The sequence below is a fragment of the Cydia amplana genome, chromosome 12 (genome assembly GCF_948474715.1).
Source record: "Cydia amplana chromosome 12, ilCydAmpl1.1, whole genome shotgun sequence".
NCBI classification, from domain to species: domain Eukaryota; kingdom Metazoa; phylum Arthropoda; class Insecta; order Lepidoptera; family Tortricidae; genus Cydia; species Cydia amplana.
The window spans coordinates 8537985-8563199 of record NC_086080.1 but is presented as its reverse complement, the minus strand read 5'-3'; the positions used below and the strand labels follow the sequence as shown (position 1 = coordinate 8563199).

Sequence of the window (25215 nt, the reverse complement as noted above, 5' to 3'; positions counted from 1 at the left end):
GAGGAAGGTTTATGTATAATTTGTTAACCCGTGCGAAGACGGCGCGGGTCGCTATTAGTATTTTATAAATCATTTTATTTAAACAGGCAAAACATAATGTTCCCGCGTCATTTCTTTGGACATTTGTTACATCCTAACTTCTATTACAGTCGCTATTAAAGGCGACATTTGGACAGCAACTTCATTACACCGTCAGTAAAAGTACGGAATGAAAGATGATCCTATATCTAACCTTAAGGCTGGTCATTGAATACAATTATAATAGGCTGTACGCAAACATACTAAATACCTATGTTTACTTATTGCTGTCTAGTGATTAGTGATTTTGTGACATTGAATTAGTATTTTTTCACGGTAAATTAGTACCTACGCAGTTTAGAGGTATAATTATTTTCCTATCAATTTTCTTCGTAAAAGGCTACATCGTTTTTATCGATGCCAACTGGCCTAATGCAGCTGATATTGATTAAATATGTTTAATTTTCTTATTATGGAAAACATATTTAAACATTTTATACTGATCATATTGGTATTTACACAATTACGCAAAGTTCTTATATTAATTTATTATAAACTCACATGAAGAATGTAATAACATTCTTACGTATCTTATGATGTAACGTTACATGAAAATAACATATTTCGGAGATAAGATTGAGCTGGGGCAAGGTAGCCTCGAATTTAAGTGACCCGAGCTCAGGCAATACATTTATTGGAGCTTATCGGCTATTTTCGTTTAGTGTTTCCCCACTTACCGTCAGGTGGACGCTCAGGATATCAGATTGTACACTTTGTTGCTGCCATTTTTCTATTCTTGTCATACGAAAGAAATATATTTTCATTTTGACGGATTCTGTTTTCGCCGATTCTGATAAAGATCTGAACGACAACTCACACAGCCAAATCAGCCTTTCTGGCTGCAAAGGGTGCCAAATAAATAATAAAATACCTGTACCTTCCGTCAAGACTTAATATCCGAGCATCACATGATTAATATTGATAGTATTGAACAACTTCAATTGTATTTAGTTAGAAAAAAACTGCTTACTTAATAAAAGTAAACAAAATGCGTCGATGGCATTTTGCGTTCAGGGGATTTTGCGTTCTAGTCTTTATAATATTTAGACCTATTACGCAGTACCTAGTGATACCGAAAAGAAGGAAAAAAAAACTATATTGCATTCAGGACCAGGGATGTTGTGAATATCCGCATCCGCATCCGCAACCGCGGAACTTCCGCATTATTTTCAACATCTGCATCTGCATCCGCATCCGGATAAAATCAATGCGGAGTTTAATGCCGATCCGCATCCGCACATGTTCCACATCCGCATGTGGAACATGTCGGTACCGTAAAACGAGGTGACTTTAGGAAATTTTGGGGATACTTTGATAGTTTTAAAACTGCCACTAAATTATCATTATTCATTATTTTCTCGAACTGTTCGTGTAACAAGTTAGATTATTATACATACTTGTTTACCTACTACTAAAAAATCCGAATAAAAATATGTAACGGCTGAAAAACTGAAATATCGAAGTCGCCCCTGCATTTGAAAGTCACCCCGGTTTACGGTACAGGAACGTCTTAGCATCGGCGTAAGTGCTAGACTGCTAGGTAATTTAGTCATTAGCCAAAAAAAACTATTAGAAATGAGCAGTCAATGGACTTAATGTACGGAACCCTTGGAACGCGAGTCCGACTCGCACTTGGCCGGTTATTTGAAATAAAAATTACTAAAATGTAATATTTGACGTTTTTGTGTACCTACCTATCTTGACATCCGCATCCGCGGATGTGAGCCTTTAAAAATCCGCATCCGCATCCGCGGATGTCAAAAAATCGGCATCCGCAACATCCCTGTTCAGGACAACCTGAGACCAACCCATCATTCACGATGTTAATTTTCATTCCGTTATTCTGCTCTCAGTTCTTTAGAAATTGTTTTCGACCGTTGCTCTATTTCAATCTGCCTGAATTCCAAAACAATAGTTTGGTACTCTTATTTGCTAATAAATAAATACCGAATGTACCTACGTGATCAAAAATAAGCTCGAAAAAAGTTTAATCTGGTTGTAGCTGAGAGAAAATCGAATACAAACATAATTCAAAGTAAGTCGAACCTAAGTATAAAGGTGCGGATTTTGTGTACCTAACTTCCAGTCAAAGTGCCTTACCACGGCGAGCCTTTACGTGTCGCCTCGGCTGTGTGACGAGAATCGGAAATGGGTTCGGAATGTTTTGTGGTTATTTCCATTGGACCCTGAAAGGGGTACTTACTGTGACATTTCAAACCGCCGTTTCTTCGTTTAATGTAGGACGGTATTAAACTCATTAATTCGCCTTTCGAGATTACAATAAGTTTACATGTAGTAGCACGAAGATAGTGCTGCCATCGTACACCATTTTAGAGCAACTAATAAAAAAAAATAACAAATTTTATTTATACCCTGTGGCGGGTACTTCATAATTCCATACACGTTTTGTGTCGCCGCCATCGTATACGCTGTTCCCGTGCTAAGTGTTTTAATTCGAATATTTGGCTATAATTCGCGTGTTTTATCATGGGAAAACGTAAGTTTAGGGATGATGAAGAATACTACGCACGGAAAATAAAGAAGTTGGAGCAGAAAATGAGAAAAGTGCGACGGGAACGCCGAGGGGAGTCGTCGGACTCGGAGTCGTGGAGTTCGGAGTCGTCGGATGCAGACCAGTACGAGGAGGAAGTGGTAAATGAGCTTGATGTGGATCATGCTTCCGAGCTGGAGGTTCCGCAAACCGAAGGTACTAATATTTCCTTTATATTACGCGTGGTTTTGTAGGCACGTGGGGCAGGCGCGCTTGACCTTTGGCTCGCGCGCGCTCGCGCCCCCTATCGGCCGGAAACCTATACGACCTTGACATAGGTACCTACCTACTTATGGTTCACAACGAGTGTAGCTACCTTTTTATGCAATGCTACCAATGCTTGTTTATGCGACGTATTTTATTTTATCCTGGTAAACATTAGTGGCTAAAGTTGGGCCTGTAAGGCTACATACTAACCTAAAATATACTTCAGATCGATCTGTAAGGTTGTTTCGTAGTATATAGGTTTGCCACCTCGTTGCACAGTCGCTAGAGTCCGTGAGACAGCTACTGATGATATCAAAAGTTTACTCCAGTGTATCCGGAATACAATCGACTTACCTACCTATTACAAAGTCAGGCAAGAAAACAGTTTGAAAGACTGTTTCTAGGCTTGCGCATATGATTTATATCTACTTAGACATTATGTGTCGGTTTTTTCAGGACCCCAAGAGGAAAACCAACCGTCTCCAGTCCTTGATCCTCAGCTGGAAACAACGCCGCAGTTAGATCCGAGTATTTTGAACATTCTAGGTGACGAACCGGCTAAAGAAGAAATATTTAGCAAGGCTGTCCACAAGGATGTTGCTAGCCGATGGTCCGATATACTAATCAATGGTTTAAAGGATGATGTCAAAAAGGAGATTATTTCTTGTCACGACATCCCTGAGAATCTTACGTTACTGCAGAGTCCTATACTAAACCCTGAAATCAAAGCAGCGGTCAACGAAAATGCGCTTAAGAGAGACGTTATCTTATCAGAAAAACAGAAAAGTATGGCTTGCGTCTTGACATGTATAGCCGACTTAATGTCCTCGAATTTAGAAAATCATTCTGACGCCGCAGAGAATAAAGAAAGTTTGAAGTTACTCAGCGATGCAGGCCGCTTGTTATGCCATGTACATTATGAAGAGACTTCAGCTAGAAGGAACTTCTTACAAGCTTGTCTTAGCAAAGACGTCAAAGACAATATAAAGGACCTGAAAAGAGACAGATTTCTTTTTGGTACCGATCTTTCAGAGAAACTGAAATCTATGAAGGCGATAACGAAGACGGGCGCGGAGATGAGACCCGCCTCAACGAAACCGAAGCCTCCACCTAAGAGCAGACCGGCTGAAGCGGGACCTTCGAGGGCTTTAAACTGGCGGGGCCCGCCACCGCCGGCACCTCGGCGCGCGTACGCGAGGACGAGCTCGACGGCTGGTGGGCGCAGGCAGCCGGCAGCGGCGCCGCGCGGCAGCGCGCGCCGCGACCCGCGGCCGCGGAGCAGCAGGCCGGCCGCCAGTCGGCGCTAAGCAGCGAGTCGCAGGCGGGTACATTACAGTTTTATTACCATAATTGGCAACGCATAACTGACGACCCGGTGGTTTTATCTTGGGTCAGAGGCTTACGCTTGCCGATCGATATTGATATCGTCCAGTCACAGATACCTGTAAATAAACCACAGTCTGCTCAGCATAAGTTAGAAATGAATAATGAGATTACTAAACTCATAAATATAGGCGCTGTTCGCCAGTGCGAGCCATGCGAGGGCCAATTCTTATCAAGCATTTTTCTAATTAAGAAAAGTAACGGCCAGAATAGATTTATTTTAAATTTAAAGCATTTAAACAAGTTTATTCCTACGCCACACTTCAAAATTGAAGATTACAGGACTTTGATGCGTCTTTTATATAAAGACACTTATATGTGTACATTGGATCTTAAGAATGCTTATTTTTCAATAAGTATTCATGAAGACTATAAAAAATACTTACGATTTCAATGGTTAGGGCGTTTGTATGAATTTCAAGTACTCTGCTTTGGCTTGAATTTAGCGCCATACGTATTTACAAAACTTATGCGACCTGTCGTGGAGTATTTACGAAAACAAGGGTTATTTTCTGTAATTTATTTAGACGATATATGTCTTTTCGGTTCCAGTCCTTACGAATGTAAACAAAATTTCAAACAAACCAAAGACTTATTGGAATCGCTTGGCTTTGTAATAAACTTAGAAAAAAGTAATGGTACACCTAGTCGAACCATTACTTTCCTAGGTTTCGTTTTTGACTCCAATGCATTGACAATTGGCATTCCGAAAGATAAGAAATTAAAAATTAAGCGTGAGATAATACGGTTTTCGAACATGAGTAGGTGCAAAGTTCGGGATTTTGCACATTTAGTTGGTTTGCTGGTGTCCGTATGCCCAGCCGTTCAGTACGGGTGGGTTTATACAAAAATGTTCGAACGGCAAAAATACCTTTGTCTAAAAGGTAATGATGATTATAATCAATTCATGTCAATACCAAATCATCTTAGTAGTGATTTTAATTGGTGGTTACGTAATATCGATAAATGTAACAATCCGATACGGTCAGGCGATTACCGGCTAGAAATTTTTTCAGACGCATCTCGTACGGGCTGGGGCATTAGTTGCTCGGATCAAACAGCGAGTGGTCAGTGGTCGACAGAAGAGTTAAATGAGCATATTAACTTTTTGGAACTGACAGCTGCATTTTTTGGTTTAAAAATATTTGCCAGTAAATTCACGGATTGCGAGATCCTTTTGCGTATTGATAATACTACGGCAATTGCATACATAAACCGGTTTGGAGGCATTCAGTTCTCACATCTGAATGCACTAAGCCGTAAGATTTGGCAGTGGTGCGAAGAAAGACGCATATATATCTTTGCGTCTTACATAAGTTCCACTGAGAATTTAATTGCCGATGCCGAATCTCGCCGAGTTCATGCAGATGTTGAGTGGGAGCTCGCTGATGAGGCCTATTATCTGATTTGTGAGACTTTTAGACGACCAGAAATTGACTTGTTTGCAAGTCGGCTAAATAAAAAATGTGTGAAATTTGTATCATGGCATAAAGACCCAGACGCATTCAAAGTAGATGCTTTTACATTGTCTTGGAGTGATTTCTTCTTCTATGCTTTTCCTCCATTTTCTATGATACTCAAAGTACTCCAGAAAATAGTAAATAATAAAGCGGAGGGTATTGTGGTTGTACCTTTATGGCACAAACAACCCTGGTTTCCACTTTTTAAGAAACTACAAATTTCAAACAGCTTGGTATTTCCTCCAGAGGCTAATTTATTGCATTCGCCTTACAGGGCCGAACACAAGCTTCAGCAGAGCCTTACCCTGGTGGCCGCTGTCTTATCCGGACGGCGTTCCTGAGGCAGGGCGCTCCTCCCGAAGCCGTGGACGTGATGCTAGCCTCGCTTACGGACAATACGATTAGTCAGTATGAACCATGCATTAAAAAATGGTTTTGTTATTGCCAAGAAATTAATGTCAATCTTTATGATACATCCGTTAAGGATATATTGAGATTTTTAGTAAGACTTTACAATCAAGATAATAAATACGGTTCAATTAATTCAGCGAAATCAGCTATTAGTCTTATAGTAGGTTCTGAACTTATGAACGATTTAAAAATAAAACGATTCATGAAGGGAGTGTATAAATTGAGAACTCCTCTCCCAAGATATAATTGTACTTGGAATCCAGCTGTAGTTTTAGATTTTCTAAGTAATCATTATCCGAACGAAAGCTTGCCGTTTGATTTGTTATCCAAAAAACTAGCAACATTGCTAGCTTTGACCACTGCGCACCGCGTGCAGACTCTCTCTTTGATTCGAGTGTCTAACATACAACAATATAATGGTGAAAAAATTGTTATAAAAATCTCTGATAAAATAAAAACTTCTGCGGTTGGTAGATCACAACCATTATTGATTCTTCCTTACTTCAACGAAAGGCCTTCTATTTGTCCGGCTAGAACTTTAGAAGAATATCTAAAAACCACTGCCGATAAAAGGCAGACAAATTGTGAGTTTTTATTCGTTAGCTTAAAGAAGCCATATAAAAATGTATGTTCGCAATCACTGAGTCGGTGGATCAAGGCCACACTGCAGGAGAGCGGGATCGACACTTCAGTATTCAGCTCTCACAGCACTAGGCATGCATCTACGTCTGCTGCCAATAAGCTTGGCGTAAGCATAGATGTTATAAAAAGAACCGCAGGATGGACGGGTAACTCGGCATCCTTTGCCAAATTTTATAACAGGGAGGTATTACCTGATACATCAGAGTCGTTTGCCCGGTCTCTATGCAGTATGACCTCTAAATAATACTTAATTAATAAAATAGGTATTATACTTGTTGATTATTAATTATGCATTAATTAATATCTGATTATGGTTATTTTCTTAAAAAACCGCAATGTAAACGATTTGTCAGAACTGAAATACAGTAATATGTTGTTTTCATACTTTGTTTATTTCAGTTGAACCCGTTTACATTTTACCTAAATATTTCGTGAAGCTCTAAACATCTACATGTAAACTTATTGTAATCTCGAAAGGCGAATTAATGAGTTTAATAGAAAATCAAACGAACTTACCTGTAAGTGACGTTCGATTATTATTAAACGAGGTAATTCGCCTGAGAGATTACACACCCACCCGGACCCTACACAGAACGAGTTCTGTAGTTGCCCCGTTTCCTCACGAAATATATGTATGAGTTGACGATGGGCTCCGGGTACCAAAAGTGTATGAGATTATGAAGTACCCGCCACAGGGTATAAATAAAATTTGTTATTTTTTTTTATTAGTTGCTCTAAAATGGTGTACGATGGCAGCACTATCTTCGTGCTACTACATGTAAACTTATTGTAATCTCTCAGGCGAATTACCTCGTTTAATAATAATCGAACGTCACTTACAGGTAAGTTCGTTTGATTTTCTATTATAGTGGAAAATGCCAATTTATAAAACGATTTGACCGCAACTCGATTTCGGAATGAGATCGAAATCCGGCCAATGCAATGTAATATCCAATAGTACTCTGTTGACTTTGTACTCGTAAAAACCTTATTAAGACGTATATGATCCATAAAATAAGTAAATAAAATTATTCCCGACCGTCTACGTATTAAAATGTTCTACGCTAACCCAATTGATATCCCAAGCCACTATCAAGTCATTTATTATGCATCTCCCAACTCATGTTTAAAGCCAGTAGCTTTGACGTCGTTATTGTACCATGGGGAGCGAGGGAACACCTAAATAAATACCTACAAATGGACTCATAGTGCCTACATAGAGTGTTGTTGACACAGCACTGCCTGCGTATTATTGATGGGCATAATTTATCGCATTGCCCGCTGTTCTAAGGGGAATGCGAATGGAATCACGAAAGTACCAACCCTAAATTTATGATCCAGCGCCGGAACTTTAGATGACTGCTAATTTTTCAGCGGCCCCCTAAAAAATTGACAGTCGCCAACTTTGCTTCGGCGACGAAGTGGCAATATTAATTATTGTGGCTGGAATCGTTCGAAGACGTTTTTTGTATCCGGGTCCGGGAGTTCCAAAGGGAAAGATTGTGATTTGTTACCAAAATAAGTTAGTTGTCACGTTAAAATTAAAAAAGGAAAAAAAAAATACCGTTTATTATTAGTTGAAAATCATATTATCTAGGTATATAAAATTATCTTATGATCACGTCTTTTACTTAAATCCGTACGGAAGAGTAAAATCTGGTTTGGGCATCGGTTTACCTTTTATCATAATACTTAAAAAAATAGATATTTCTCCACCTTATTCTACTTTCACAAAATAAAAAGGCACATTTCTTATATGTTCACCGAATTCGTCGCGGCCGTCAAACGCCAATCGCTGTCTGCACCAAATGGACAACCGGGCGGATCTTGAAAGCAATTTTCCCACTGACTAGATAAGTAGGTAAATACGTAATTTCATGCCGCATTAATTTCTCAGCAGATCATGTGGCGTCCTCTCCCGAATTTGCATTTGCTTGTGTTGTAATTTGACAAGTCGAAAAGGGAATCGAGGGAGTTCCGCAAATTGTTTGCGTAATGTAGGAATCGATTTATATTTATGTACTTTTAATCTGATTATTTTTAAATATAAATACTGGAACTGACAACGACTTCGGTTAGTTTCTATTAAAACCAAGTAATATATTTTGTATCTAAAGAAGGGGACGAATAAGTAAATTTATATTCTAGGATTGGAATTGTATGATTATATTACGATTGTAGACTTTTGCAAACAAGAGAGTTGTACTAACAATACATCTGAAATAATACCTGAATTTAGCTTCGTTCAATATTCCAATAAAAATACTAAAATAGTAACAGTACCCGAATATGTCAACGTAAGATGTAACTTTTGTGTCCTCAGCCAACTAATCTTGCTCGCATTCACATTTTTGCGCGCTTTGCTACGATGTTTTCTGGCCATAGCTGGAGAGTGGCCAAGACCTCGTCATCTTATTTTATGCCGTTGTTGCGTCAGTCTTGTTCTGATAGTGATTGTAATTTTTATTGCTTCCTGTAGACACATACTGTAAAAAATCTATAAAAAATGGCAATTTTTTTAATAAATATTAAAAGGTACAAATTCTAGAATCTACAAAAATTAAAATTACCAGTCGTATATATGTATATGGTCAATGTGGCTAATTTCGTCATAGAGACTACTCCGTCTACTAGCGTTTTTCTCGAACAACGAACAAAATTGATAATTTCACCGACAAAGCAGCGATTGCGTTTAGTTTCAGCAATCAAAAGCGGATGGTTTTGTTTCCTACATTTTGCGATTACATAAAACAGTAGATATTCACACTTTATACTTATGCAGATTCCATAGAAGACTACTCAGAGGGGCAAGAAAGAAAATATAACTTGGGAACAAATCAAATTATTTTATTAAATATTTCGATTTGATCCGACCTCCGCTTTTTATTTAGTAGACGATATCTATTTCAGTTTATAATAAACAAAATGGTGAACTTTCTATGAAAACCATTGACATAGATATCTAGGGACTGGCTTTACGGGCAATAATAATGAGACATGACAGGGGCCAGTACAGCGGTGTGAAATCGCTACAACGCGATTGGTTGATGAGTTCGCATCACGCGCGCGATTGGTTGACGAGTTCGCATTACGCGCGCTATTGGTCGCAACTAGTTGCGTTAGACTACACGATTGGCTGGAATTCGTGAGTAGCACCGCTGAACTAGTACCATTTTTAGTGCCCCATTAGCCCGTCCTTAGATATTATACGTCAATGGTGAAAACACTCACAGTAATGGGTATTTTCACGAAATACAAATAAATGTTACGGACAAAAACCCCTCATCGGGTGAAATATTACCTACCCAAAGTATCACCCAAACTCAGACTTCCTCTTTGTTTTTAAATACACTTTCATCTTTCCAAAGTTCAGATCACGATATCGTTTTTTCCCTTATTTACGCAGAAATCGTTTCCGTTTTTGTTTCGGCGAGAGCCGTGCAACCCCATAAATATCCCCTCCGGAAACATGACAAACAATTGTACAGTCGGACGAAATACAGCGTAACGTGAAAAAAAGCTTTTGTGGTTTGCTATATCACTATAATAATCGGTTTGGAAACTGTTCGAAAAATATCCTCCGGCGAAACACTCGTGCTTTGTGTTTACAAAAATGTCAGCTAATAGAGATGTGAATGTATGTTAAAGTGTTCTACTGAAAAGTCTAATTTGATTATTTATATTTATAACGAATAACGCAAGTGTTTTGTGACACTAATTATTTATATCGTTTCGAAAAGCATAACAATAAAAATATATTATATGTATATCATTGTCCCGATAGTCGTTTCAGTGAACGGTCTAATAGCGAAGAGTCTCGACCAACATCTTGAGAGACTCTCGCTAGGTGGTTGGATCAAGGGTCAGATGCAGAAGGCGGTGATCATGGACACGGCGCGGAATGGTCCGCCGGTTCCTCTCTCTGCAGCCCTGACCACCGGTAGCTTGGGCCTTGCCCCGCTGCTGGCGGCACCCTAGGTTAGGTTTTTTATAATGTGATTATATGAATTTTTTATTGTTTTGTAAGTGTTTTTATATTTTACTTTTATATTCATATTATAAATAACCTAACATAAGACGAAAAATAAAGATATATATTACAACTTATTTAGGTACGTCCTATAATAAGAGAAAATGATACAATATGATTCAAACGGCACACACAATCACACATATATCTCTTAAACTTCAAAGTCGTACATATTGCATGCATGAACTGCAACACAATAGGTACGCCAACGCTAACAAACCTAGTTATTTAGACAACAGATGCCTCAAAGCTCCCAATGCCTTCTCTTCGTCGATTAGACGCCGTGCACCGACATCTTGTTCCAATAGAACGTAGAACGTCATAGAACGTCATAGAATGGATGCGATCGCACGCCACGCACGTCCGGACATGTGTCATGGCACTCACGGGAACTGGGCTACTAAGAGTAACTCACGTTATTTTCGCTTATGCTAAATTGAATGGCCGTTATCATTGGTGGTTTTGATAGTGCTACTGTTACGTCGTGCTATTTTGTATGAAGTGTTACTTATTTATTTAAAGTTAAGTATGCTACACGAAAGCGCAAGTGTATGAGTGAGTGAGTGTGAATTAAAATAACACGTGTCTGATATTATATCTGTGCATATAAAAAATGTACTTATAAAAATTCACCTCCGCGCGGGAGGGGAGTCGTTAATTTTTGCTCAACCTTCGTACCCCTCAAACACATTAAAAATTAAACATCAAGATAAAAAATGCACGCTTTAATTTTGTATTTATCTTACTTTTTATTCCACATGTCATTATTAAAAAAATATATACTTCATTAACGTTGACGTTCATGCAGTAATTCAATCGATGGCGCGGGGGAAATCTCCTGGACACGACGGCCTAAGCATAGAACACCTTAAGTATGCTGGCTCTCACCTGCCTAGACTACTGGCCTTATTATTTAACCTTTGCATGAGTCATTCTTACTTGCCGGATGCTCTCATGAAAACTGTGGTTGTGCCAATAGTTAAAAACAAAGGCGGTGATATAAGTGATAAAAACAACTATAGGCCGATTTCATTGGCAACTGTGACCGCTAAGGTACTTGACAGTCTGCTCAGCACCCAGCTTGATAAATACCTAAATCTACATCACAACCAATTCGGTTTCAGGCCGGGCCTATCAACAGAAACAGCTATCTTGTGCTTAAAGCAGACAGTCAAGTACTATACGGATCGAAACACGGCCGTGTATGCGTGTTTTCTTGACCTCTCTAAAGCGTTCGACCTGGTTAATTATGATATACTATGGCAGAAGCTAAAAACTATCAATATGCCTACTGAGCTTTATCACCTTTTCAAGTTCTGGTATGTTAACCAGGTCAACGTGGTGAGATGGTCAAACGCATATTCGGATCCATACAGGTTGGAGTGCGGGGTGAGGCAAGGGGGTGTCTCCTCACCCAAGCTCTTCAACCTGTATGTAAATGCATTAATAGAGGAGCTCAGCAGCACTCATGTCGGCTGCCACATCGATGACATATGTCTCAACAACTTAAGCTACGCTGACGACATGGTGCTGTTGAGTGCCTCTCCATGTGGCCTTGGGCAGCTGCTTGGCATCTGTGAGAAATATGCTACAAGTCACGGCCTACTGTACAATATAAAAAAGAGCGAATGCATGGTCTTTCAAGTCAGAGGTAAAGACCTGCCACCTGTGCCGCCTATTTGTTTATATGGTACTCCTTTGAATAGGGTAGAATCTTTTAAGTATCTTGGCCATGTGGTTACCTCTGACTTGAAAGACGATGCCGATATTGAGCGAGAGCGGAGGGCGTTGTCTGTTAGGGCAAACATGGTGGCCCGCAGGTTTGCTCGGTGCTCTGCTGAAGTTAAGGTAAGTCTCTTTAGAGCCTTTTGTACAACATTTTACACGAGCAGCCTGTGGATCTCATATACGCAGAAACAGTACAACGCCCTCCGTGTACAGTACAACAATGCCTTCAGGATGATGATGGGGCTGTCTCGCTACTGCAGCGCATCGGGGATGTTTGCTGACGCTAGGGTAGACTGTTTCTACACCACAATGCGGAAGCGGTGCACATCCCTGTCGCGTAGGGTGCGGAACAGCTCTAACATTATCCTGAGGGCATTTGCGTCAAGGTTTGACTGTCGGTACATGAACCATTGCCATATGATACATGTACTGACAGGCAAGCCAATATACTGTATGTAAATTTGTAAATTTAATTTAATCTAACTTAATTTAATCTAATGTAATTTAATTTAATTTAATCTAATTTAATCTAATTTAATCTAATTTAATCTCATTTAACTTAATTTAATTTAAATTTAATTTAAATGTATAATTATGGACCTGGTCTGAAATAAAGAATATTATTATTATTCTCTTTATTTATTTATCATCTTAAGTTAGGTTAATTTATAATATGGATATAAAAATAAAATACAAAAACACTTACAAAAACAATACAAAATACTTATAAACATATTATAAAAAAAACCTAACCTAGGGTGCCGCCAGTTATTATTCCTTTATTTATTTATCTTCTCTAAGCTAGGGTTTTTTACAATATGAATATAAAAGTAAAATATAAAAACACTTACAAAACAATAAAAAATACATATAAACACATTATAAAAAACCTAACCTAGAATGCCGCCGGCAGCGGGGCAGGGCCCAAGCTACCGGTGGTCAGGGCCGCAGAGAGAGGAACCGGCGGACTATCCGCGCCGTGTCCAAGATCACCGCCTTCTGCATCTGGCCCTTGATCCAACCACCTAGCGAGAGTCTCTCAAGATGTTGGTCGAGACTCTTCGCTATTATTATTATTATTATTAAATAATACTAAATTCAATATTCACTTATATACGCTATTATTAACGCCGCTCCAATATTCAGAAGGGGCAATGGTACCTTTTGCCGTGAAATCGCGCCTAGAGTGCATTAAGAAAATTTTATTTCTTAATGCACTCTAGGCGCGATTTCACGGCAAAAGGTACCATTGCCCCTTCTGAATATTGGAGCGGCGTTAATAATAGCGTAAGCGCCAGCCGCCATAAGGTACCTTTTGCCGTGGAACGTCACATATCTTTACTATTTCATATCTAGTGAATCTCTAATTCATTCTAATCGCGCCGTCTAGTCACTGAAAATACAGGGAAGTATAATTTGAAATCGAGATAAGTTAGTAGGGGATCTGCTTATACAGAACCGGGGCTGTTGCTGGGCTCACGGCCATTAGGAGTCATCTCACCGAACGCCGCACATGAATTGATTGTTCGGGAACCCGAATTATAATACATACCTATACAATGGTACATTTTAATAAAAATGAATAAAAAGTGAATTAATAATTTTTTGCTCAGCTGAATTGATCAGAAACGAAAAGAGGGAGTGGGTGATAATTGTGATGAAGTTATCTAGATCAAGTAAATTAGCGACCGGATTATATGTTAGGGCCAGTACAGATGGACTGCAACCTGACTGCAAGTTGTGCAGTCGGCGTGCAGTTCCCATACAAGTGGCAGTCTGGTCGCATTCCGTCTGTATAGGCCCTTACATTACTGTTTATCATACAGTCAAAGAATTTAATTTCCGTCCGTACCATTTCGTACCTTCTCACAGTGACAATTAACCAGTACATAACGTTACGTAGTTCGTAACGTTAGTGTCAACAAACCCATGTCGGTTATTCAAGACCATTGTATTTAATCCTCATTTTCTCATACAAGGAAAATTCTTATTCGAAAACAATGACAATAAACGCCTCTTTGCAGGCGTAACGCCAATTTAGCCGTATTTACAACACCCTTATAAATAAGTAAATGTAACGACGCTATTACCGGGTTTTATTTTATTTACGCACCTCAAGCATTCTCAAGTAGGCGTATAAAGTGTGGGAATTACCGACTGGGCTTCTATTTTCATCACTACTGAGCGCATGACATCAGATAAACCATTATAAGCGGAGATTGGATTATTGATGTGGTGACATTGCTCATATAAATGTAAGTAAATATCAATAGACTAATCAGAGAAAACTAAAAAAAAAACTACTGTTTATTTTATTTAATACTTATAAATCTGCATTACGACAAATCTCTGTATTTTTTATTGACTACATATCTAGGAAGCGAAATCTCTATTTCTAAATTAACGCCAAGAAGATTTCTGATTGTATGTGGGAGCTCTGAGTATGAAGTGTTTAGAGATCTGCAGGTCATTCATAAGTGCGCACACGGTATGCGTTGGCAATAGCAGCGGCTGGTAGAGGTATCGTGAAGATGAGCCGTAAATAAGAGATACCGGTGCAAAACGAGACCATAGATTACATTTTATTAGGGCATATACGCCACTCTCTCAATGTCCATTGCCATAGTCAATTATTGTTATTCTTCACTGACACATACTGAGAACTAAAATAACTTCAATTTCCGCGCCACATGGTACATGAACATTTTTGCAAGTAATGTAATGTGTGATATTACAAAAACGTATTTTTAGAGCGGCTTATGCAATAGGTAAATTTTTATTTGAAGTTTGTTACGAAACAACTTGTATTCAACCACAAGCCCAAGGATGCTCGGATGCGAGTGCTAATTCGAAATTCACACCACTTTTAACCGCCGTGTGAAAATGTTTTTGACAACCCTTAAACTGTTACGGGGAATTTATTTAAAAATGCGTAAAGCGGAGTAATTCGTTTAAAAATAAACGGTAAATGTTTTAACGATCGTATAAAATATTTAGGTATTCACAGTGCTGTTTTCAATTTTAGCTCGTCGTAATACTCGCCGTATTTCAGAATGTGATTAATGATAGACATATTAATTAAACAAGGTGTAATATTAGAAATACTTAATGTTTGACCCTATCTAACTTTCACACTGGATTCCGTACCTAACTAGGAACCCTTTAAAGTTTCGACATGACCGTCTGTCCGGTGCTTGTGTTTCAGCAATTTTGTATGGATCTAAACCAAACATGACGAAAAAGTGGTAAAATTAAAACTAGATTTTTTAGAAAACCAATACACAGTTCCAAATATAAGACAACTATATCATAATATATTTTTTATTGTCTCATTTAATATGTACGAGTGATTAACCTACATTTTTTATCATAAATGTTTTACAGGTGGACGCAACATATAATTTAATTGTAGTAGGTATATGTAACAAACAGACGCCAGTGCTTTGAAATCGACGATTCGGAAGCCGGTGTTACTCGAAGTTTGAAATCATATCTCAACCATCGGTATCATCCCATCCAAATAATTAAGCTCGAGTCGCCACGACGCCATTGATACATACATAATCCATCTTACATGCTACCATTTATGATGTTTCAATGCATTAGATCCATCCAAATCTAATAACGGCCCCTTAATTGAATCCTCACGTCTAATTCACCCAAAGGACTACTTAACAGCCAAGTATCTTTGAAGATTAAGCCACGACCCCCCAAAACACACAGTTAATGCTGTCAAGTACATAAAAAATCCATTCCACTTTTCCAAGTTGAGACAAGTTAAATTTAAAATCAACTGCCGACATCCCTCCGCGGAAATCAAATTATTTTCGCCACCGTGAAAAATGAGAAAACATTTTTCTCTTTTGATCTAAGAAAACAAGTTGCCCTCGATATTTTAGGCCGCATCGATTTTGCGTAATGAGTTGTTTCTGTACCTCTCTTGTCAATCATTATATAGAACTCGGCTACGTTAATAATTCAAACGAGAGTTTTATATGCCACCCCATATGTATGTTTGTTATCCCACTTCTGATGTCGAGGAGATATAAACGATCACGTAAATTAAAGATGATCAATGTATGGCATAGGTAAAACGATAGATTTCATAAAATATTAAATATTGGAATGTAATGAGGTTGACTGCGACACGACACTTTCCAATTCAAATCTAACTGACGGTTCCACTCAGGATGCCATCTCATTTCGGGCTGTCCTCAGAATTAGCCAGGAACCAATCCATTAAAGAAGCTGTTCAGGTCATTCAAATAAAAGTCACTGTATCGCAGTCAAACACACTCAAGCATAGACTATTTCAATACTTGACATTCCATCAAACGCAGCCGTGATAAATCATAATAGACGGTCTGCGACATGTAAATAATCGTGTTTCGGTATCATTAGTTCGAGACGTGGAGCCCGATTCGGATTTTGAACTAGACATTTATTAGATATCTATTAGACATCACCAAGATACGACAACGATATTTTTAAGATCTATCCTGTCAAATGTGACTTTTCCGCGATTCTGGAGATACTTTTGAACGATTTCCACAATGTTTAAAACGTCTCGTTATGTATTTTTAGATCTCAATGTAAAAGTGGCAATGGTTGCCCGAATTGAGCTGTAAAAGATATCTAGTTGAAATCTAAACAACCAGGTATCTAGTAGGTACATATCGTATCGTTCTCTTCTCTAGAACGGATCTTGTTTTCCGAATAACGCGGGTGGTACTCGTATTAATTTCTTCACAAGACGAAAGATCGTTGTGGTTGTTTAATTGTTGTTTAAATAAATTTGCGTCCTTTATTAAAAGGGGACGTAAAGTGGCGTGATGTGGTTTAGATTGTGTCCCAGATTTGCATTCTTCAAGGTAGGGTAGGCAGCCATTCCATTTTCCAGGTCGCCGCAACCACGCCAGCCTGTTTTATTTGCATACTCGTAATAAAGCAATAAAATGTTTTTCGCCAGAACTCGTTTCGTACTGGGGGTAAATGCAACTTCAAGGAGCCTCTATGTTTTGAACTGGTTCGTAAATGTAATAACGTAGGTATTTAAAGTTATGTTATTGCATTTTAGTAAGGCAATTATTTTGAATATGTAAGCGAGTCTTATTTTATTTAGAGTTTAATTACGGTGTTATTTGGAGAAGGTATCAACAATACATTACACTTAAACTTTAAAGTCTAGCAACACTTACCCAGGCCTTGATAAAAGTTGCTGATGTTATGCACGTATAAAGTAGTAGTTCGCACTATCAATTCTGTTAATTACAAAAAACATTAATAAAATACCAAACATTACCTACCCAAACTACTGTTACTTATTGTTTTTGACAAGGAAACAAAAGACAGCCATATTTTGTTTTTGGCGTAAATTGAGAGGTGCCAATATCAGAGAATTAGCACAAAACCCGTTAAGTGAGAACTTAATTTAGCAGTATTTGTTAAATTATTTTTTAGGTTTGCAGATAAAATAATAATGTAGCTTTAAACATATGTAGATGGAGAAGATTGCCAAACGATATTGAAAATAATAAGTACATAAACATGATAATATATCTAATTTAACAACAAATCATATATTCAAACCAAAAACTGTTACTAACAATTTTACGTAAAGTACATATTATAAACGGCAAAATGCCTGTGTTTTGAACTTATGCTGAAGACAAGGAAATGTGGCAAGCCCGGGAAGTGAATAATGAATATCCAAGGAAGTCTCCGTGGGTTTATGCTTTTGTTCAGAATCACGGACGTGCTCTGTGCCACTTGTATAGAAGGTAAGAACAGTAGGACCATTCATATTTATGATAATACTCTTTTAGATAGGATTTGTTATCCGGTTTTATCTTTTTCTATATATTTTTTACATTTAGGGTATAATGCCAGCATATATAATGTATGTGGGACCGACTAGGTCGATCTATCCTATAACAATATTTTTATATTTAATATATATTTATGTATTCTATGACTGAAGAGTCATTAGACCTATACCTACGAAGATTCATCATACCGTCCTGGCCGGTTTCGACGACGGCGACTGTATGGCACTGAGGGCCTACCGCGAACCACGTTCGACGTGTTGCCTCTCTGTCGCACTTGTAAATTCGTACGTAAGTGTGACAGGGAGGCAACACGTCGAACGTGGTTCGCGGTAGGCCCTCTGATATTGAGAGCGACGTTCGTGAGCCCTCAGGTGGCTGACATAACCGATTTTAGCAGTAAATGTACGGCCAAATTCTCTGCAGGTCAGCACCCCTCCGACAACATGGTATGTGATGACCGCAGGTGGTCGGGCCTACGAAGATTACGACGGGAACAAAAGATTAAATTACTTAGTAATTATTTAATAGGTACCACAACAGACTTTAACATAGACAACAGACTACTGAATAACATTTAAGTTAACGGAAAAAACGATAATTATAAGTGTCAAATAAAACATTACCTAATTATCCAGTGTATTCACAAGAAAGTACATTTTTTAACCATGTTTGATGATTTTTTTTTAATAAGTATATTTTTGTATCTTTATTTCGTAAATACATTTTTAGGGAAAAGTAAATGTCCCAAAAATAGTAATCTGCTCCCCTACTGTACCTGAAACGGATTCCGGTTGTACCCCAGCTCTCCACTGGGATACGTAGTTACGTACCGCCAGAAATGCCACCGCGTAGACAAGCCTTTGTTCAGAGCTAAATTTAAATGAAAACATTGGGCTCTTGCTCACGGCAACCTATAAACTTATCACTACCTGTTTTGTAAAATTCAGAGCGTGATGCAGTTGAGTTTATGGGACATGCTGTGCCAGGTACATTTTACTTTGCTATAATAAATCTTTTATAGCCTGAAGCTCTTTGTTTGTTTAAAACAGTGCTGCAGTGTACCAAATTGCAATTTTGAAGCGATATTTGAAAAAAATGTATGAGTGACTAACTCATCAATGCTTTGCCAAAACTACAGAAGCTACAAAATTCTAATACAAAAGTCTGATCTATTTCTATCAAAATTTTCATAACTACTTTTAAATTGTATATTGGTAAATTACTTTCCATTACTAGCAAACAACAACTTACATGATTTCCAGACTACCAAACGCACGTAGTACAAGAATTCATTCCCGGGGCACGATGCGTTATTCCCATGAGTAGTCCGTCATTCCCATTCCAGACACGTCGAAGCACGCCTCACGGAGCCCAGTACTAATCGGTCTCAGGACATTCCAAAATATCTATTTGCTGTTGCCAAATATTATATCGCTTCAGGCCTGTTTGTCCCACGATTAAAGTTGGGATGTAAACAAAGTTGATGAGACAGATTGGATGGATCGGACCAATAAATTAATTGGTTCGTGCAGCACTATTTATTTTGCTTTGATTAACCGGCTTAATTGAAATCGGTGTTCTTGGATTTCGTTTAAATTATGAAAATAAACGACAAATCATAAGAACCATAATTTTTTCCAATAATTTAGAGAGCTTGAAGCACTGTGCTGTATAAAATTGCACTGTATTGAAGATAAACAAAAGAATAAAATAATTATCCAATATTCATAAATAGCCGTGACCTAAAAATAAAAAGGCCGCCTTTAGTTAAATACCATTTAATATTTTGATGAAAAGTAAACTTGAACAACAATAACATTTCCTCGATTGCTCAAAGGGATCCGTGACATTTTTTTGGATACTTACCGTGCAAATATTTCCCGTTTATCCTCATAATAAAAAAGACGACGGCGCTGTCAAAAGGAATCAATAAAAACGTTCCAACAAACTGGACTACTTATTTCACCATTTTGTAGCAACGGTGAAAATCGAGTTTCAAGTGCTGAGAGCAATGTCAGCATATTGCCTGAGCTACGTTCCACTTGTATTATGAAGTCCTATTTTACTGTGACATTTTTCGTTCACTTCTATTCGATTGGATTTTTGAAATGTGTAAACTCGATAACGGGAAGTTGGGAAGAATCTATAAGTTCCGTGTTTTGCATTCCTGTCACATTGTTTTAGTTATACTGGAAGTTTGCGAGTATTATGCACGTGTTAATAATGTACGATGTAAGACAGAGCTATGCTCGCATATTGATGGTGCATTTTCATGGGTAATATTAACATGGCTAAGACGAGTTCAAGAAAATGTAGAAAGTTTCAATGTAAAAAAGAAAATCGTGCGATCTTCAACAAATTGCTCGAGCCAACTAGATTAAAGTCGAAAAATATATTTTACGATTTTTTTATTCTCTTAGGTATCTCAAATTAAAGCCATTTACAAAATCAGATATTTTGAAGGGAGCTTGCCTTATTTCAATCCGTGCAGTATAACCGTGCAATTCCTTACATCGTCTGATCGAAAAAAATCTTATTACATTCTCCCGTTTCGTGAAAATTTTCTTATTAAACGTAATGGCAGTGGCAATATTGCAACAAAATATAAAATTGGCGGAGTTGACGATGTCCGCGGCGCGAGGTAATGGCAGCGCGTCATCAGCGGTAAATGCAACGAGGGAATTCCGCGGCGGACACACGTGCACCCGTCTTGGAAGGAACAGGGAAAGGTTTGGACGAGCGTTTTACAGTACATATTTATGGCCCTTTACATTTTACCTAGGTAGTTACCGCACTAGGGCGGTAAATTATGTAGCACCATATGTTACTGTAAGAGCGGTTTCGCACTACGTCCGATCCGAATTCGATCCGAATCCGTGAAAATATGGTCCGAAGTAGCCGTAGAACTGTTTCTATGGTAATTTACGCACTAGATCCATCTGATTTCTTTCCTAAGTCTGATGACGGAGTACGTATTGTGTAGGGACTCTAATAAATAAATAATTACAGTTTCTAAAGATCGCTGGTTTGAAAAAAAGTCAGATGGCACTAATTTTCTGGGACAGTTTGTCGGAAAGTAGCTAATTACACTTTTTACTTTTGCTATATGATCTGTGCTTTTCTATTTGTTTTTCTAGGCGTAGGTACATATCCTTACAAAGTTAAAACACGAACAAATAGAGATGTTCATAATTACCTCAAGTTAAATCTAAATACCTTCAACATGAAAATCGTTCCGAGCACAATAACTAAAACAATTATGCAAAAAAGTTGAGATCACGTAAACTCTTACCATGCAAACCGCGTCCCTCCAGCTTAAATCAGAATACCACGACCGATAAAAATGGAAACAAAGAACAAACTTTCAAATACCCAAAAAGGAAACAAAATTCTTGTTTTTATTTCATTCATAATTTCATTTAATTTTATTGCGTTTGCAGTTGACTTTAAACTGCTGTGTTTGACCTAGTTAGTAATGTAATTGCATTTTAAATGTATGGTTATGGTTTTTATGTGAAAATAAATATTGTCATTTCTGTCTGAATCATTGTGTTGTGAAAAGTATCGTTTTTAACGTAATGGTCAGTAACAATGATTATAACCTATCGGTTATAATCATTGGTTCGTTGGTATCGGTTACATTATCGCTATCGCGTATATAAATATAAACTGTTGGAATAACACATTATTATTACAATGTAACTTTATATCTTTTATTTTCGTGTAAGTTAATACAATTAAATACGTGAGTAAACGACAAAACAACCGCAGATTTAAACTAGTTATATAGTTAAAAATGTGTATAATAAAAAAAAACTAAAATACTATATGGCATCTCTCACCCATTCCCTGTCTAGTACAACACAACGGCAGCAGGTAATATATTTCGCATTTTCCAGTGCTATGAAAACGTTACGTGATCTCTGTGAGATTTTCGTCCATAAAATGGATCTAAACATCGCTATTAGCCGAATGTCCGCTTTTAAAACCGTGTGACAACGTTTTGCACGATTAGACAGGTTCAATTTCTGTTTTACGAAATAACCAGTTTAATGTTTCAATCACGCTTTTTTTTCAGCTATAGGCTTCTTTCACACTCGCTGTCGACTCACAATATATTATTGAGGTACTGTTGCAGGATTGCAGTACCTAGCTGGAAAAGGCGATGGGCTGTCATTTTCCTTGATAAATTGCGTAACTTTGGTTGCCGTGAAATTTTAATATCTTAGCCACATAATGAGAAGTATTAAATACGAATTATTGCAGTTGATAATACAAGGGAGGAATCTAGGTAAACGAAATGCCGGACGAAGAAGAATAATTATCTTGGCTTAGAAATCTGTGAAAATGGTTTTAAAAAGCCACTAGGTCCCGTTTCATAGCTGCTGTGTTATTAGGTAGAAATAGCGATTGATGTCACGGTTCGAACATTTAACCTATCGTAAAAATATAAAAAAAAAAACAGTGATTTCGACCATTTCTCGCTTTTACAACGCTGCACCAGCAACGCTTCAGCAGTAATATGCTTTACCTTCCGAATGTCACCTTAATCCTAAGAGACATGATACACAAAAGTGTATTAAGGCGACGGTAGAGGTAGGTAAATTTTCAGATTCTGTCAATTTACCCCATTTCACACACAAGCGCACTTCACGCACACTACCTCACTTTACTGGGACAGTTCATTGACCCATCAAGTTGTTTTTAAGATTTGATTTCGTTTTGAGTTTAGTGGCCTCCTTTTAGGAAAAGCGTTCCATTGAAAGAAGAAAGAGAAACAATACATTTAATCTTGCTTTCCTTGTCTGTTCATGTCACACGTGACGTATTTAAATTCTAATAATTCATTTGGTTGTTGACAATTTTCTACATTATGGCTTTGTCGAGATTTTTTTTTTAATGATAAACTGATCGGCGATTGGCTCTAGACACACCTGATGGAAAGTGAAGACAGAGCCTAAGATGGAGCTCACCGGTTCAGTAATAGCCTATTCACTCAGAGGTCATATTTTTCCGGGAATACGGATGACGGGAGCGCATTCCATTCCTTAGCCGTCCTTACCAAAAAAGACGAGGCAAATCGTTTTGTGCGGACAAATGGGGTGTTAACCACGAACGGGTGCATTCGCTCCCCGCGCCTGGACGTCCGATGATGGAAAGGGGAAGGTGGGATCAGGTCATGCAGCTCTTGTGCGCATTCTCCAGAATGTATCCGATAGAACACCGATAGACATGCGATACGCGTTTTCTAAAGTTAAACCGAATAAAACCAGATGTCATTAAGTCAGATGTAAAATTTTATTTACTACTCTATACGTCTTTTCATAAGGCGCAAAATCAATTCAATGAGAATTTACATAAATAAAGTTCCGGCAGGGTGCAAAATTTCAATAAGGCGGACAAAATAAAATTTGAAAATATATGGAAACAGTGTTGGCTAATGTACCCCTAATATCTTTACCGATTTACTTTTATGTGGTATGCCTTTTGTTTCGCTATTAAATTAATAAAATGAAAATAAAAAATATAATGTAGGTGTTGATAGTTACTTACGGCGGTAGGAGCGGCAATGAACCCCGTGCAGAGTAGAACGTGAGGTGCGTTGGGATAAGTGCATATATCTACTTATAATTCTTTGGCTGGTTGGTAACCCTATATCTTTTATTTTTTGTTTTACTGTTATTAGGTTAAAGGAGTTTTAGGGAGTTAAAAAAAAATCGATTTTTCGAATAATAGTCGATCGATTATAATTAGACAAAAGAACTTGTTTTTCACGCATCGAATGTAGATTCCTATGACACTTCCTCCAAGTCTCCTCCAATAATGTTTATACCTTATTTTAATTGCAATGTACCTACCTTAAATACCTTAAATGTTACATTTTTAAATAATTTTTTGTGCTATACATACTTCAAAAAAATCGCTGGAGGCCTAGGAACCACTGGTAGCCTAGCGGTAAGAGCGTGCGAATTGCAATTCGGAGATCGCGAATGAGTTTTTCGGAACTTATGTACGAAATATCATTTGATATTTATCAGTCGCTTTTCGGTGAAGGAAAACATCGTGAGAAAACCGGACTAATCCTAATAAGAGCCTAGTTTACCCTCTGTGGGTTGGAAGGTCAGATGGCAGTCGCTTTCATAAAAACTAGTGCCTGATGATGATATGACACATACTTCCAAAAAATTCTGCAAATATTTTACGTGACAACTGCTTATAAGTAAATATTATTTCGGTACACTTATAAAGTATAAAGTAGAAAATATCTTATAGGTACATAATATAAAAACCGATCATGTATCTACGAGTAGGATTCACTATGGGTTCCACAGTTACACATTTTTATTGCATATGTTTTGTTTAAGACCAACTCACCTATAGGACATAGGTCTTCCATTAATCTTTTGGCGTTGAACTATTTTTTGTATATGTAATATAATTCTGAGATAGGTTATGGTACATTTTTGCTTACCTACTTCTAATTATGTATTATATTTGATATGTCACATGATACCAAAATCACCGCAAAGTTAAAAAAAGTTCATTTATTTACGTTAGTAGTCCATCTTCGGATCACCGACTTAATTACTACTTCCTTACTTGACATATGTGTACCAAATTTCAATTGAACTAGTCCAGTAGTTACGGTGAAAATTGGCTGTAATAAAATGGCAGACACACGAGTGATCTTATAAGGGATATTTTTTTCCTTTCGTGAACGGTATGCACTTATCCCAATGCACTTCACGTTTCACGCGGCGCGGCGTAATCTGGCCCCTATTTCACCACGGTGACAGGTACGACAATTATAAAACATCACTGTTATTGACGCTATAGGCATCCATGGACTACAGTTACCGCTTACCATCGGGCGGGTCGTATTCGTGTTTGCCACCG

The 25215-nt window shown here is 37.9% G+C and overlaps 1 protein-coding gene across 1 annotated transcript; it reads left to right on the top strand.

Moving 5' to 3' along the window:
* The first annotated feature begins 2336 nt into the window (after positions 1 to 2336).
* Positions 2337 to 4776, top strand: LOC134652916 (uncharacterized). Its single transcript, XM_063508151.1, has 2 exons — positions 2337 to 2785; positions 3293 to 4776. The coding sequence occupies exons 1-2, from the start codon at positions 2566 to 2568 to the stop codon at positions 4141 to 4143; spliced, it is 1071 nt and encodes a 356-aa protein (XP_063364221.1). The 5' UTR covers positions 2337 to 2565; the 3' UTR covers positions 4144 to 4776.
* Positions 4777 to 25215: the final 20439 nt, after the last annotated feature.

Excerpts from the sequence above, each read along its gene's own strand:
- LOC134652916 (XM_063508151.1), top strand. The coding sequence starts at position 2,566 with ATGGGAAAACGTAAGTTTAGGGATGATGAAGAATACTACGCACGGAAA. Across the intron at positions 2,786-3,292 it reads GGAGGTTCCGCAAACCGAAG|GACCCCAAGAGGAAAACCAA; the intron begins GTACTAATATTT and ends CGGTTTTTTCAG.